The sequence below is a fragment of the Bemisia tabaci genome, chromosome 3, assembly GCF_918797505.1.
Source record: "Bemisia tabaci chromosome 3, PGI_BMITA_v3".
Taxonomy (NCBI): domain Eukaryota; kingdom Metazoa; phylum Arthropoda; class Insecta; order Hemiptera; family Aleyrodidae; genus Bemisia; species Bemisia tabaci.
In genome coordinates, this window is record NC_092795.1 from 2,450,583 (window position 1) to 2,467,615 (window position 17,033).

Consider the following 17,033-nt stretch of genomic DNA (forward strand, 5'->3'; position numbering starts at 1 on the left):
ACACTGAAATCATTACATTTTGATTTAAAAGGAATTGAAGTAGGGAAAATATACAGGGTGTTCCAAAAGTCCAAACTGCATATCAATATCATAATTTTTGACCAATTTATGATAGGTCAAAGGTCAAATTTGACCTATTTTCAAAAAATCATAACTCCGGCTCAAATTATCGTAAAGGAAAAAATGAAACGGGAAAATTTACCAAATTGTGTTTGCTTTTAAATAAAAATTGCAGAAATCACTTCGGACCCCGAAATACGTCAATTCAAAGGTCATTCAATTTTCCCGCGAAATAAGGCAATTTCCCCTAGATTTGTCTCCAGATTATCTCAGTAAGGTCAAAATCAGTTCAACATAACGTTGACAAGTCCCCAAATTTCGGGAAAAGTTCAAAAAACGAAATTTAAGGTGATTAAATTTGACCGTTTAAATTTCGTTTTTTTGAACTTTTCTCGAAATTTGGGGACTTGTCAACATAATGTTGAACTGATTTTGACCTTACTGAGATAATCTGGAGGCAAATCTAGGGGAAATTGCCTTATTTCGCGGGAAAGTTGAATGACCTTTGAATTGACGTATTTCGGGGTCCGAAGTGATTTCTGCAATTTTTATTTAAAAGCGAACACAATTTGGTAAATTTTCCCGTTTCATTTTTTCCTTTACGATAATTTGATCCGGAGTTATGATTTTTTGAAAATAGGTCAAATTTGACCTTTGACCTATCATAAATTGGTCAAAAATTATGATACTGATCTGCAGTTTGCGTCAAAATTCTTAGTTTTTTATGCTCTTTCGAATGAGGTATCACAAGATAGGGTTGCCATTTGAAAAAAAAAAGTTGGAGGCCCCCTGCCCTCCTCCTGGGTGGGACCAAAATTTTGACACACACCCCCCCCCCCCCCCCAAAAGATGGTCACCTTTGAGATAGGAACATTCCCAAAGTTTCATTTTTCTATATCGAACCGTTCAAAAGTTAGAGGGGGGGGGGGGGGGGCTGGACTTTTGGAACACCCTGTAATTCTGAAACAATAAAGCTGATCCAAACACAGTCATCTTAAAACTGTTCAGAGAGAAAGTTGAATGAAGAACTAGTATAAGTCAAATGAAAGAACGAAGTCCATATTTGATGCTTCCCTCAAAATTTTTGGACCACAGTGGAACAAGGAGATTTGGCTGGAAATGGAAAGTAAGTACACTTAACTCCTGATTATCCAGATTAATTGAGACTGGACCGATCCTCATAATCGATGGAAAAAATAACACTCAATTACATACGAGCATAATGAATTAGAGCGCATTATACCTTTAAATAAAAGGGTGATTCTTTCTTTAAAAAACATTTCTTCACATATCTTTGTACCTAATTATCTTGCATTTTTTACAAAGACGGAAAATTTCATCTGGAAATAGTATCTGATATTGCCCTGCCTGGGTCTGTTTTACAGATGTGAGGACTTGTCAAATCGATTAAGATAATTGGACGTATTTATGCTGAATAGAACCTGAAACAGGTGGGAAACAAGGGGTGTGGGGTGTGCTAGTTAATGCTAGGCCGTAAGAATGAATGGGAATTCTAAAGCACCAGTGTTGTCAGCGACGACGAAGCTGCCGCCGCGGTCGCTCGTAGTCCGCTTTAACTCATGAGCCCTGTCCACAACGCTCTTGTCACATGCCCGTGGCTCATGAGTGCCACATACAGTTGGCGCTCAGTTCCGTTTTGTAGAATGTAAAATCCCGCTTTTCCAATTCTCCAAAGGGAATCACGACAACTGTTCCATTGTTTCTTGTCCGGCTCAAACGGGCATACCCCACCTTTCCTACTCATCTATAGTTCCGTTTAGCAGAAATATGTCTAATGCAGTGTCCAGATAGTACCCAATCCGGACTATCAGGAGTTTCGTGTGTGTAAACAAGAAACAGAAGGAAAATCATTAAAGTGTTGATTTTTTTAAACATAAACATGGTAAAATTATTTTTTTTTTAAAACTGAATAGCTCATAGAGTTAAAATTCATGCTGTTAATGGAGGGGCAGAGGGGAAAAAATTAAAATCTATACTTGAAAAATCGACATGAAAGAGTATCTGCTAGATAGAAAGAGGTATTTTTTGGGAAAGAAAATTAGATCAATGTGATAGAAATCAAAATATTGATCATGAATAGTACAGGAACTGGGATTGCCGCCCTCTTGGGTTTAATCGGCACAGAGTATCTTTTTAACAATAAAGAAAAGCCTTCTGCAATCTGTGTTTTTAAACAGTGGATTATTTTCATTGAAATGACATTGATTCGCAGAATGAGACTAAGCTGCAATCAACCACTTGATCTACGTAACAAATTTCAAAAATTATAATTTTTCAATTTTGTTATACTATTCTAGTTTACTGTACTGCCTAATTACATTCATGAAAATCTACTTCAACGATTTTCTCTTAATTGTGAATTCTGATCATTGACTATTATAGATCATAAGATTATTAACTATTTGTGTGTTTACAAATATAACACCTACTAGCCTAAAATTTTACATTACTTACCTAATTACTTGTTTTATTTTTGTATGAACTCGGACAACCTTGCCACGATTTTGGTATGATAAACTTATAAAATTTAACTGAACCCAAATTCTGCCTATAACAACCTTGATATTATTCATCTCCTTCCCAATAAAAATTTTATAGACTAAAAAGTTTAAAACAAAATCAAAGACTTGCTAGCCTAAATAATGTTTTCAAAACATTAATACGATTGATTTAATCGAGCAAAGAATCTCAAAAGCAACAATCTCTTTCATCAGTATCACATTAAAGAAAATAATGGATTTTTGCAATTTTAAGAGATTGCCTCTTGTCCCTTTTGGGGCAAGCCACGGTACCTGAGGCCGGTTTCCTGAGTTAAATACTTTGTTATGCTCCACTAAATGCATTTTAAAAGGCTTTTCTTGGTGAAAGAGAGGAAATTTTCGGATGGTGTACTGATGCCGATTATATTGAAATACTGTCATCCAATAAGCACTAAAATCTTATCAGAAAGTTAAGGAGCCCGAGCCTATATTTACTACGCTGGTAATTTCTTAATGGGAGGGGCGATTTTCATGCAGTGACAGTTTTTTTCTCCATTTATATCCGTTAAAAAGAATTGACTTTAGGTGAGGGCGCCTATAATCGATAATTAACTGCTTTTAATGCATTTAAAAAGGCAAAAGTTACGATAAATGTTGCCATGGCAATGATAACATGGAACATTACAGGGGAAAAAAGCATAAAATATTCTGCTTCCAATAGATTATCTTGATTAAGTTGAGATCAACCAAAAGCACACAATGTAGCCATGAATTTTGAAAAGCAGTTAGAGATCAAACATAAAACTACCATCTAAATTATGAACGAATAACAACATAAAGAAAAATTGACTGCAATCCAAAAAACACTGGTTAAGTAAGATCCTTGCTGATTTTACCATTTTTAGAGAAGCTCCTTTCACTATATTACCTTCATCAAGATGTCATTGAGTAGATATTACATGGGAAAACTCATATTTCAATTACTTTCTATGCTGTAAATGAGATCACAAAATTAAAAGGTAGTCTATCCATCCTAAAAAGGATGCATCAAGTTTTTGTTTTCGATACTATTATTTACAAGTTAATTATTTTTATTAGGGAGTTCGCCTCTTAGATCCTCATCATTTGCTTCGCAAGTGATTATGTGCAAGCCACATTCCTTCTAGTACCACTTTTAGTAAACTTGAAAAAGCTCTAGAACGTTCCAAAAACAACTATTACTAGCCCTCTTGTAACACAGTTCCAAAAGTCCAACATCATGGGTCAATTGCGCTGGTCACAGAATCGTGTTTTGATTCTTGATTCTTGTAGATTAGCTAATAATAATAAGATTTGTCCAAACAGCCACTTTTAACGTCGGCTATTAACCAAGATATCGCCCTTTGAAAAATTTGGTTTATAATGTCATCCACCGCGGTGGTGACAACCTTGGTTTTATCAGTCAGGAGGGAGACTTGCATTAGCACTGGTTACTCAATGTGAGACTCGGATGGAAGCAAGGTGGAAGAAACCAAGGGTATCACTACTGCGGTAGATGACGCCAAAATCCTGACTTTTCAAGGGGCGATATCTTGGTTAATATTATTGAACATAGAAAGTTGCGGTTGGGACAGATCTTATTATTAACTAATCTACAAGAATAAAGAATCAAAATACGATTCTGTGACCAACGCAACTGACCCATTATGAGAAGTTCTGGAAAGGGCTTGGGAAGGAATGAACTTCCAGATCACTTGGAGAAAATTTGAGCATTCTGTTAAGTTGCGGAAAAACTATTCCACTTCAAAAAAAATTTAAAACAATGCTTAAAAAGAAACCCATTCCATGTAGTAAAAGAATTTGTAAACACTTACACAGTGACAAGTTAAACCGATGCTGGTGCTTTGTACTCTACTTGTACAAAAGTCATTTTTAGAGTTCGTTTATGATTATATGTGCAATTTAGGTAATATTTTATTTTTCAGAGTTGGGCCGGGTATCCGGCCGGATACCCCCAAAAATCGTATCCGGCCAGATAATCGCGCTATCCGGTTTTTGGACCTGACAGATAGTGCTTTTTCGGCCTTGAAAATTTTGAGAAGTTTCTGGTGGTATTTTTTCTTCTCTTTCAATACTACAATACTTCTATTCGTCGTTCAATACTTTTAAGTCATGGTAATTGTTCAACTTTTCGAAACTTTTTATTACCGGACTTAAGTGCATTTTACGCAAATGAACATGATTGGAACGTAATCCTTAATTCCTTAAGCTCACGAGTTTCACTTTCAAAGACGGAGATGCAGGTGGAAGAGAAAAAAGTCAATGTTACCAACATGTGCATATGTTTCCTGATGGTAACGTTTTTAGTTGGAGCGTAACTCCGCAATTATCGTAATGTTGCAGTAGGCAGTTCGTTATTGCAGTATCGAAACAAAGGCCAGTTAAGTTTGTGATCGGTTTAAACATCCATTTCTCTTGTTCATTCAAAGATTCTCGCCAACAGAGATTAACCCAACAGCTTTCCATCAGGACAGGCTTTAAAATGCTGCGACTTTTGATTGGCAAACGGCGGCAGGGCTTTCAAAAGTGTGAAGTCCGCAGCGCTGAATTCCACTTGGGTCTTGTTGACATTTCTGTTAATATCTTTCTCTCTGCACATCAGATCCATCTGGCTCATCATACCATAAACTCAATGAAAGCTATGCTGCTCATCTGCCAGGTCATTTTTTTAGTATTCGTTTCAGCAGGCCGACTCACAGCATGTCTTTGAAAAGTAAAGAGGTTGCCGTTACGAAGCCACACATATCATCGGTAGCAGTCTAGATGGTCTAATACACAGTACGCCTCTTGTCCCAACCTAGCGCAAACTCAGGAAATTTTTCTCATGCAAAAAAGCACTATACAGATCCGGTATTTCCAGTTTCCGCCGGATACCACGGCGAATTATCAAGTAAAAAAATTGATATCCGTATCCGGTGATGCAAAAAATCCATTGCGGCCCAACTCTATTTTTTTTACACTGGCATAATATGCCATTGTATTGAAGCATAAGGAAATTAAATGTTATTTGTGGAAATCAAGTGTGGAAATTTTATGCAATGAAAACCTAAGGATTGGAAAATTTATCTCCTCATAAATTAACTTCCGCTTAAATGAGAAAAAAACACTAAAAATGTGACCTAAATTCTGTAAGTAAGAGGATGGTAGAGTGGTGCTGGGTCCACATTTGATTTTTCTGCAGAATAGTATTAACCCAGCACTATTTCACTATCCTGTTACTCTCACCTGTACTAATAATGAATTAGCTTTTAAATTTGATATCTCACTGGGTACTACGAATCAATAATTATGAAAGAAACGTACCTGTGGGGGTCTTCAACATAATGGACTGGAATTTCAAATAACTCGGAAGGTATATCATTCCTAAAACTAAATTCTTGGAAAGTGATTGTGGCAGTGACTGTTGCTAGAACCGGGATGTCAATTTTAACCGGAAATCCGGGAGGCAGTTTCATTTGCACGAACTTCCGAAGTTTGGTGAAATGCTTGAAAGGAGCTATGACTTCCAATACGTTCAACAGCATATCGACTGATAAAGGAAAATCTGGACTCTGAAATACAAATTGAGGGTGAATGAAATGAAATAGTGACGACCAAGGCTAGAGATGAATAATTCTCAACAGGTTACAGTTTAGGTATAACAGTCTCAATAGGATATTTGGCAATTAAACTGAGATGACATCATTAATTAACTTCTGAAGCCTCTAGGGCATTAATTATTTTGGATTCTGGTGGACATATATCTATTTGTAGCTTTCATGCAAATATAGAACCCCAATTATTTTTTCAAAGTATAAACATTTTAGTAATAACTATTTAAGAAAAAAAATCTGATAAATTTTTGAATTAACAAGCCACAGTGGAATAAAATAAGTTTTAAAAAACCAAAAAAAAAAAAATTGCTACAAATAAGTAACATCATACCATAGAGGGTTATGCACTTTTCATGAGTAAAAGCAAAAATCACACATTCTGTGTTTATGACCAGCAATAGATCAATCTTTGCAGTTTTAGCAGGCAGGGATACAGAAATTGCTTGACCTTGTGACTGGCTGGTTGAATTTCGGTCATTTGAGCAAAAATAAAGGCTGCAAAAATGGGAAGCTGTATGGATTCTTGTTTCTTTTGGTTTTCTGTGATAGTATCTATAATCCTGTTGAGGTCTATAAAGTCTATCTATAAAGTCCACTCCAAATGAGTTTATGCACTATTAGATTGCAAAAGGAGATCTGTCATCTTGATTCTTCCATTTCCTTCAAGGGTAAAAGTGACATCAGAAGATCTTTTGTCGCAACCTAGAAGAGCGTAAACTTATTTGGCGTGGACTCTAGTACTATGTCACAGAGAAGTGATATATATTGATAAATTCTCAATAAAAGCGCTAAAAGAAGTTAGATCACTTTTATGACCTTGCCTAACTTTCTCTGATGTTTTATATCCTGTGCGAAAAACTAACAAGACAGGAACTTGAACTTTAGTAAGTGTATTTTTCATAATCTGGGGTAAATCCACCGACAGTTTAAGGGTATTAAGGGGTTAAGTTCTATGTTAAATTATTAATTAATATGAGTGAAAATTAGGCATGGCGAAATGTAGTAATGGCGTCTATTGGAGGTATGTTTGGGGAAAAAAAGTGAATAAAAATAAAAATATTGAGTTACTCTTGAACACATCTATTCTATGTCCCCCTCTGTCGCTCCTCTGATGCAAGGGTGCACTTTGATTTCCATAAGAGTCTTGTTCTTCGTATGATTCTATGCTTCCTGCGGTTCATGTAGAACTACAGATACACCCTTCCATCAGAAGAGCAAAAAAAGAAGAGACACCAAAGGTTCCCTCAATCTCTTTTGTAAGTTTAACAACGGGAACATATATCATTTTGCAGTCTCTATCAGGAACTTTTTTAGACCAATATACTCTTAAATGGAAATTAACACAGGCTAGATACATCGCTAAAAATAGAGTCAACAATGTTGAACTTAGTATTGTCAAAAAAAGAAACAACAAAGTTTATGAAAAAAAAAATCTTGAAACTTACCATGCCAACAGTTGCTCTATAAACTTTACTGGTGTTCTTATAGACTAGTTGACGACCTAAAATAGGAGGTTCTCCTGCGGGAGCATTTAAATATTCTTGCCATGTCACTTTAGGCTCTGGTGGCCGTGTTAGGGATTTTCTTCGAACATACTGAAAATGGATACAAAAGTAAATATTTAATGGTCACAACTTTGTTGTCGGCTCAATTTTTAGGGGAGGCTCATATTAATTAACATCATCATCACCATATATAATTCCGTAAGCCTTTTCTTTGCGTCAAAATTCAGCGCGAACCGCCCGGCCGATCCGTGCGCGGGTGGTACAGGCTCGACCGTCCCGGTCCCCCGACGGCGGGAAAAATATAGGGATCGGCCGACGGGCTCGGCTCCCCTTGTGCCCTTGGACAAATCGGATATCCCGTTGGTCCCGCCGGGAGATAGGCGGTTTTTCGTTTTTCCCGTGCGAGTTTTTTTCCGTCAGCTGATAATTTGGCTGTCGGAGGCGATTGTCGTCATGGAAATCGCCATGGGCGATGGATTTTCGGAGGATGTGCCTCAAAATTTTACGTCAAAGATCATGTACATGATCAAAGTGGGAAGCCACGGATCTCCTTCTGCAACGTTGCAGAAGGGAAGCCATGGATCTCCTTCTGCAACGTTGCAGAGGCAGTCTCCCTGCCATACTCAACATAATGTATTAAAACGATCTTAATTTTTCTTCTCCTTCGGCAGAATATTCTGTACATATTTCAGGCTATATATAGTTAGTTTCTTTTTCATTGAAAAAAATTAACAAAATAGTGAACGAAAAGCAGGAAACTTTTCATAATCCTTCGATCCCATAGGATTGCAGGCTGGCGGTGTGAACACCAATTGGCAACGAGGATATTGATCGCTCAACGTCGAACTCGAGGGATCGAAATCCTAACCCTGGATTAACTCCTAACCGTGGTAATGACGTTTTTTATGAATAAATTCAACCTTTCCGCTCATGGAAAAAGGAATAATTTACTTGGGTTCAATTGCCCCTCAAACGTCACTATGACAGTCTCAGTAATATGAAAATATGGCAACCTCCATCTTGACGCCAAGTTCAAGCTGTACATACTTTGAACAGCACAGTGTGGGGAAGAAACAAGGCTCGATTGAGTAGTCTGCTAAAGCCGTTGTAGTGTGCAATTTGACTCGCGTAGGGTTTTGTTTTTCTTGTGACCGGGCAATTCAAAGTTCCCGTAACCAATGTACAATAAAAATGTTAATATCTTAGCTAGAAGTTGATCTCAGTAGTTTTCGTTGCGAGAATCATGTTCTGCGTAAAATTCTGTTGAAGAATCATACATTAGAATGCTTAAACTCGTTACTTGTTCAATGGCCCATTCAATCTAAAAAGCGAACATAGAAAACTTTCATAACTTTTCTCAGAAAAAATATTTTATCTGGAGAAACGAGGCAACGGTGGACTGCGCATGCGGCGTCGAAACACAACATGAGTATTTTAAGCCCCATAGCTCGATGCCGTGATTATCCTAACGTGAGTTCGAATAATCGCGCCGAACACGTTGTGGTCGGTGTCAAACTCATATTGGCGCCTGCAAGACTGTAGGAATACTTCACGCATTGCGCCAAACAGTGCGGTCGGCGTCGTCGTCATATTAGCGCCTACAAGACTGCACGAATACTTCTCGCATTGCATCAAGCGCAATGCGAGAGTCATTTGTGATAACTATTCGACCACGGGTACAGGCACATTGCCGCTAACTGGATTGAAGGCCCATCACACTGTGAAGATGACTCGACACTCGATTGCGCTCTCTTCCCTGGCTTCAGTGACTCTAAAATTGCCCCATAACTAGGACCATGCGTCATTTCTTTCGACGGTTCCAGCTCGGTTTTTACCACAATTAAAGGGTAAATATGTATCTTAATTGCAACGATTCAGAAACTCGGACGATTTTAAAACAAGGCAGCAATTATGAAACTTGATTCGCGTAATATTAAATTTGGTTTAATAATGAATAAATTAATAAATAAAATAAAAAAACTAGGACGAACGAAAATATCACGTCGAAATTTTTTGTGATTTTAGTTTAGATCATTCCGGAAATTTCTCGGAAACCTCTAATAAACTGTGTGTGGGCAGAATGAAAAACAACTTAATCAGCCAAAATACACATTATAAAAGAACAACTTAATTTGGGGAAAAGGCTGCAAAAAAAGTACAAAGGATAAACAAAACCCGGAACGTTTCAAAATAGTTACAATTTCATTTTCAACCGGAAAATAAATTAAAATAAAAACGAGCCGTCGCTACGCTGTTACCGCGAGACCTGAGTCTCGATCTCTCGGTTGTTCCTTTATTATGTGTGTAGGCAGCTTCTTGAAAAAAAAAAAAAAAAAAAATCGATTAAAATTAAACATGCATGAGTAGATATTTGCAACGTTGCAATCGGAGATAAGAACACTTTTTTCCGCATCCAGGCGTCCATATTTAATATTATTCACGGCAGGCGTAACGAGATAACTATTCGACCATGGATGTTGGCGTATTACCCCCAGCCGGATGTGAGGCGCGTCACACTGCAAAGATGACTCCACCGCGTTCCATTCCCAGGCTCGCGCGACGCTAAAGCCATCGGTAAACTAGGATTATGTGTCATCATTCATGACCCCTTGCTCCGTTTTTTACCATAATTAAAGGGAAAATATGTATCCTCATTGCAACAATTTAGAAACTCGCATGATATTTAATTTTTTTTTTTTTTTTTATTACGTAGAAAGAAAATAGAATGATAACGACAATATCGCGTCAAAAGTTTTACTGCTTACACTTGAGATCATTTAAGAAATTCGTGGGAAAAACTGTGTGTAGTTTTTTAAAACGGTGTTCAAAAATGAAACATAAAAATTGGTGCATAACGTTGCAATCGGAGATGAATATGCTTTTTTTCGCGTGCACCTGTCGTCTTTTGAATGCATTCATCTCCTAAATAACTTGAACGTGGTAGTTCTACTATTTTTTACGTGTAGTTCTTCTCATTGGTATATTTGCACGGAAAGCAGTAAATTTCAGATTAGTTTCATGCAACCATCCTGATTTTAGTGCAATTTTACCTGTGAAAAGTATTAACGTTGCTACATCTCTTGCGGGCAACAGACCTATTCTGCCATGCTAGGGAAAAACGCCGTATGAACATTCAAGAGTTGCAAAATTTCCTCTAATAAAATATTTAATTTGGAGGAAAGTTATCAATATTTTTTCTTGAAATTTTTACATTATTTGGATCAAATTGCAAACGAAATTCCTGAAGAATCAGGAAAAGAATGTTCATAAATATTTCGAAGAATTCGTGATTTATCAAGGGAAATTTGGCAACACCTAAAGGTTCATACGGCGTTTGATACAGCAGTATAAGAGTTACTATTTACACTTTAGACTTTAGTGACACTAACAACACAGACACAAATTCTTTGACTTGTAATAAAGCACTGAAGACTGTCGAAAACATAAACCAAGAAAAGTAGAGGCCATAAATGAACAATAAAGTTGGTAAATAAGAAGACTTTGAAAACATTACCTTGAGCTCTAGTTACTAAAAAATGATATATATACTATGGAATACATAGGCTGTCCACAAGGTAATGCAATGATCGACTTTTAAAACAAACGAAAAAAGCTAAAAAGAAATCGGTGCACATATTCGTGTAGATGGAGTAAAAACCGTTAAAATGAGACCTTGTTGAGCTCTTTTAGTCAAAATTTGACAGAGATATGACGTTTCTCCCACGGCATGTTGAGAGACCGCCTCCAGGATTTTAGAGGTGCTGCAAAAAGCCTTAAAAATACGTCTGAGAGAATAATTGCAACCGAGTCAGCTGGTCTGTCTTGTGGTTAATTTTGCTACCCTTTTTTGCGATGTTGAGTGTAAGCGAAACATTAAAAAAATAACAACATTACGTCATCCACTATTGTTTTTGGTAAGGGTTGTCGTTAAATGATACGTATAAAGAAATGAAAGAAGTGTACCAGGATGATAGTTTAGACAGAGGCAGTATTCGTCGCTGACTCGTTCTTTTCTTCTCAAAAAGTACCCCTAAAATCCTGGAGGTGGTCTCTCAATATGCCATGGGAGAAACGTCATATCTCGGTCAATTTTTGACCAAAAGAACTCAACAAGGTCTCAATATATCGGTTTTCACTCCAAATATACAAATATGTACACCAATTTTTTTTAGCTTTTTCCGTTCGCTCTAGAAGTCGATCAATGCATTACTTTTTGAACAGCCTATGTAAAATGTAACTGACTTACTTCAGCTTCGCCTGCAAGTTGCTGTGCGTTCCCTTTGGTGAAACTTTCCATGATTGCTTTGTTTTTTTGCAGATCTTCTTCTGACAAATGCTCCCTGCGTTTCCTAGATTCCAGTATCATTCCATTTATGGAGTAGAACTCAGCATGGAAAGGCCCAACCAATTCCTGAGAAAAAAGGATTAAATAAGATACGATTAGCATCTGTTAAACAAGAGTCTGTCAAGTCTCTAAAACTGACAAGGGGAACTTACGGACCTGCCGCCTCCGATTGGGCTGCATTTTTTTTTACAGACTCTATGGACCAATTCTAGAGGTCAATTTGAGCCGTTTTCCCGAATGCGCCAATAGGAAGGGCGTAAAAAATTCCCAAAAGTTGCGTTTTCGGCGTGTGATTTGGTCGTGCGGCGCGTGGCAACACTGAAGCAGCCTCTTGTACCGCTTTATCGGACTGAAGGTTTCAGCGGAATCCGGAGCCCTACTGCACAGGTACTGGTTCCATGATAGTGATGTCCCGGGTTCGATCCCCGATTTTTTATTTTCCGCATGATCACGTAACATTTTATTTTTAATTCTTCATCCGCATTTATAAATCAAGCAGTTCCGATCACTATCCCCCCCCCTCATTTTACGTACATTTTCCCCCGATATTTATTCACATTGACCACCAATAACCGCATGAAACTTCATTGACATAAATTAATGAATTAAAAAGCAAAAGAAAACCTTTTTTGTTACTACATTATCTTCCAATGTTTTCCTGGAAAAATATGTAATGTGTAAGTAAATCGAAGAGCAACCCCAAACCCATGTGCATGCAAGGGCCGCCAAGAAACACATTATTTTGGCCCTTTGCTTTTTAATTCGTTAATTTATGTCGATGAAGTTTCATGCGGTTATTGGTGGTCAATGTGAATAAATATCGGGGGAAAATGTACGTAAAATTGGGGGGGGGGGGGGATAGTGATCGGAACTGCTTGATTTATAAATGCGGATGAAGAATTAAAAATAAAATGTTACGTGATCATGCGGAAAATAAAAAATCGGGGATCGAACCCGGGACATCACTATCATGGAACCAGTACCTGTGCAGTAGGGCTCCGGACTCCGCTGAAACCTTCAGTCCGATAAAGCGGTACAAGAGGCTGCTTCAGTGTTGCCACGCGCCGCACGACCAAATCACGCGCCGAAAACGCAACTTTTGGGAATTTTTTACGCCCTTCCTATTGCGCATTCGGGAAAACGGCTCAAATTGACCTCTAAAATTGGTCCATAGAGTCTGTAAAAAAAAATGCAGCCCAATCGGAGGCGGCAGGTCCGTAAGTTCCCCTTGTTAGTCTATCTATGACCCCAACTTTAGAGGCTCATTCTGCCGTAATATCGAGGAGAGCAGTAACTGTCAAATTTTTTAAATCGAGTTTCCTCAAAAATTCTTCTCATCTCTTTTAGGTGAAATCACTAAAAAAGCTAAAACAGTAAAATTCATCTTATTTGTATGAAAACGAGACATATGAGAAAGCCATAAGTGCACAAAAAATGATGTAGTTGCAGGCAAAATAGCAGTAAGTCACATTATTCCTCTAGAGAGCCAATGAAAACAGTGCTTTCAAGTAAAAAGCTACCTTTTTCTGCCGATTTCTAATCTGAAAATGTGTTTGTGGTGAGTCCAAAACGCAATCATGAAAGCATGCAGAAGATAGCACTTATGGCTGTCTTGTCTAACTTTAGCCTAACATGAAAATGAATAATACCCTTTTTGTGTACTTGAAATAAAATCGGTTAAGTTTCAATCATCCAAACGATTTCTAAGAATCTTTCGCGTGATTGGTGGCAATTTGACAGTAACGGTGGCTTCTTTCATTAAAATTTGCTGCTTAGACGCTTCTGAGCCCATTTTCTCAAAACTTCTGTTTTGCACTTATGGCTCTCATCGCTGTCCAGGCAGCATTGTGCTAAATCACAATCAAATAAAATGAAGGAAAAGTAAATTTGATGCAAATTAAATCAACCATCAGTTCCTTTTTATTCTCCCTGACAAGAGGACAGTCCACTTACGTCGCATCTGATTCGGATAATTTTGGTACCAGTTGATTGCTTGTGAAAGTCTTATAACCATCGGTTTTCTTGTTTTAAAAAAGGCATCCTCAGAATGTTTAAAATATCTAGGGGAAACGGGCTGAAACAGGGTCCGAGCGCAACTTGGAAAGGTGACAATGCAGAAGCAAAAAATGCATTACATTTAGAAGTGCTTTCTTTGCCTCGGTAGCTCAAAATACAGAAGTTCACAAATTCAAATTTTACTATTCTTGAACTTGTTTTTGAATTTTGACCTGCGGTGTATGCTGGGTGCAAACAAAAAAGAATAGAAATGTTAAAAGTCAAGAGCTGGACTTTAAATACAGCGTTGTTGATAGGAAAAACAAGACCAACTCACACAGGTCAGTCACTATGTAGCTTTTTAGGATCCACTACCCTGCCAACCGTGATGTAGGATCCGCTCTTTCAGAATGATCTTACAGGAAATGCATTGCACTTAAACTCAGGGTTGCTACAGAATTTAGAAAATGAAATTCCCTGACATTTCTCTGCCAAATTTTGGTGAAATTCCCTGACAATTGAAGATGTGACGGATGGTTAAGAAGGCATAATTTATCATAGTTTTCAGGCAAAATTTGTTGTTCGAAACCTCAAATCCATTCTAGAAAGCAAATAAAGGTGATTTTACAAATTTTCCCTGACATTTTCGTCATTTTCCCTGAAATTTCCCGCTTATCCCTAACTTTATAAAATTCCCTGACATTTGCCGGTGTTCCCTGACTGTGGCAACCCTGTAAACTTCCTGTCATTGCTGCGCAGGTAGGTCTCAAAACTGCTAAAATATTTGTCCTGCACTCCTTTAAGCAGTATAAATACATCGACCTGGAGTTTTTTTAAACTAGGGTCCCTTTCCTTGATAATGATCACATTGAGCAAACAAATAAACAGAAAGAAAAGAGCAGAAACTTACACTTCTATCCTGTCTGAAAAACCATCCAGACTTGGCTCTGGTGAATGTTATTGATTTGGTGGACATTTGTGGAGCTGTTATATCACTACTCATTAGGAGATCAACTTCATCCTCAATTTCAAGATCAGTTTCCTGAAAAAAATTTATCGGAATAAAAATTGAGGGAGGAAAAAATACAAAAACGAACAAAAATGTGATGATGCTCTGTCAGAACATTGATGCCATTGTTATTCTCAATTTCACTTTTGACATGTTGCTTAGGCGTGTGCATCGAGTTAAACGCTCCGTGCACAGGTGGGAAGCAACTACATTGACAGGGTTGCAATAGTTCCAGCTTTGGAGTTCCAAAACAAACCCTGCTAATGTATTTGCTCACTGTGTGAGCATGAGAAATTCCACTGGCTATAAAGGTGGGCTCTCTGCGCAGCAAGGGAAATCTGCCGTGCTAAGGAAGAACAGCGTATGAACATTCAAGAGTTGTCAAATTTCCCTTGATAAAACATGTATTTACGACGAAATTCATGCATATTTTCCCTTGAAATGTTCAGATATTTCAGATTAAATTCTGTGCAAAATTGTCTGAAAATTTTGGAAAAAAATATTCACAATTTTCCCAGTAAATTCGGTTTTTATCAAAAGAAACTTGACGACGTTTGAGGGCTCATACGGCATTCTTCCTCAGCATGGCAGAGATCCCCTCAATCATGGTCTCAACTTGAAGAGCTATTTCCAGTTAGGGCGTTCATTTCAGAGAAAATAAGTGGTACCATCGTAAATCTTGCAGAATTTTGCAATAGAAAAAGCACTTAAATCATAAATCCTTGCCACATAAAAGATCTCTATTTACTGTTAGGGACATTGCTGTGCTGAGGTTAAACACCAGATAAACCTTCGTATGTTGCCAACTTTCTTCCGCTAAAATACAAATTCTCTGGGAAGTTTGCAAATTTTTTCTTTGGGCCTAATTTCAAGACAAATTATCACAGCTTATCAGAGGGATAAATATGTTTCCGAAAAGCTTTTGGTAACTCTCCAATACTCATAAAGCGTTTCCATAAATCATTTCCTTTTCCTGATCTTCTGTTTGCAAGATGCCCTCAGTATCCAGTTGTTCTGAAGGTTAGATGGCTGTTCGGTGCACAAAAGATCTCATATGTTTTAGCCTTGTTCGGCACTGTTGTTATTGAATGATTCAAATGAATTGAACTAGAAAATAGAATAGAGGAGATTAAAAGTGAGAACATTCACACTTGTTTGATAAATTCAAAGAGTTTTTCTTTGAAAGTAAGCACTGACACAAATCTGTGACTTAAACAAGGGGAAATAAGCTTACCTCATTCCTGATTCTTTGGTAACTTTGAGCTTGATTATCAAGCACCGTAAATGACTGATTGGGTTTCACATCACCATTGAACAAAAAACTTATGTCCCCTCGCTCCCATCGCATATCATTAAAGTCAACAAGAGTAGTATCAAGACGTATTGAGGAACCTTTTTTGTGAATGCGACAGATGTCAGACGGTAGGATGCGAGACACCAGTGGTACTGGAAAAAAGAGGGTAAATGAAACATGATCATAAAACTAGGTAAACAAAATGTTTAGTGATCAAATTCTACAAAATCAAGATTGAATGTGTGTCTCCGGAGATGAATTTATGTACAAGTCGATCGATGTTAGAGACGTTTCATTGATGGATAAGGTGCCTACAAGGCCCTCGTCATAAAAGTCTTTGCTCTTCCATTATCAATCCTTCCTTCCAAAAAATTCCACATTTGTAAGTTCCCTAAAATTTTAGCTTCTCCATTATCTCCTTTTTTACTTTCTTCTTATTTCCCCCCAAAAATCCTCTTATTAGGATTTTTAGCATATAAGTGTGGAACATGTGTCTGCAAAGCAATTTTAGAAAAGTTTGAGAAAAAAATGATTTTTATTAAGAAAAAAAAGACATTTGTTTTCTGAAAGGATTCTGTGAGCACAGTTGCCAGTGTAATGGGTATTATGCATGTTTCTTGTCACTTGTGATCCTTACATTTGTTTCTTGATGCTTGAAGTTGAACATATAAAAAAGCAAAAGAAGCTACTGA

General features: G+C 37.4%; 1 protein-coding gene across 1 annotated transcript in view; it reads right to left on the reverse strand.

Moving 5' to 3' along the window:
* LOC109043291 (ankyrin repeat domain-containing protein 13C) overlaps positions 1-17,033 on the reverse strand; it is a 31,908-nt gene that overhangs the window by 9,783 nt on the left and 5,092 nt on the right. The window contains exons 5-9 of the mRNA XM_019060441.2: positions 16,282-16,493; positions 14,949-15,080; positions 11,945-12,109; positions 7,639-7,788; positions 5,904-6,151 (exon numbers count right to left, since the gene is read on the reverse strand). Coding sequence (XP_018915986.2) covers positions 5,904-6,151; positions 7,639-7,788; positions 11,945-12,109; positions 14,949-15,080; positions 16,282-16,493 — 907 coding nt within the window. The remainder of the gene's footprint in view (positions 1-5,903; positions 6,152-7,638; positions 7,789-11,944; positions 12,110-14,948; positions 15,081-16,281; positions 16,494-17,033) is intronic.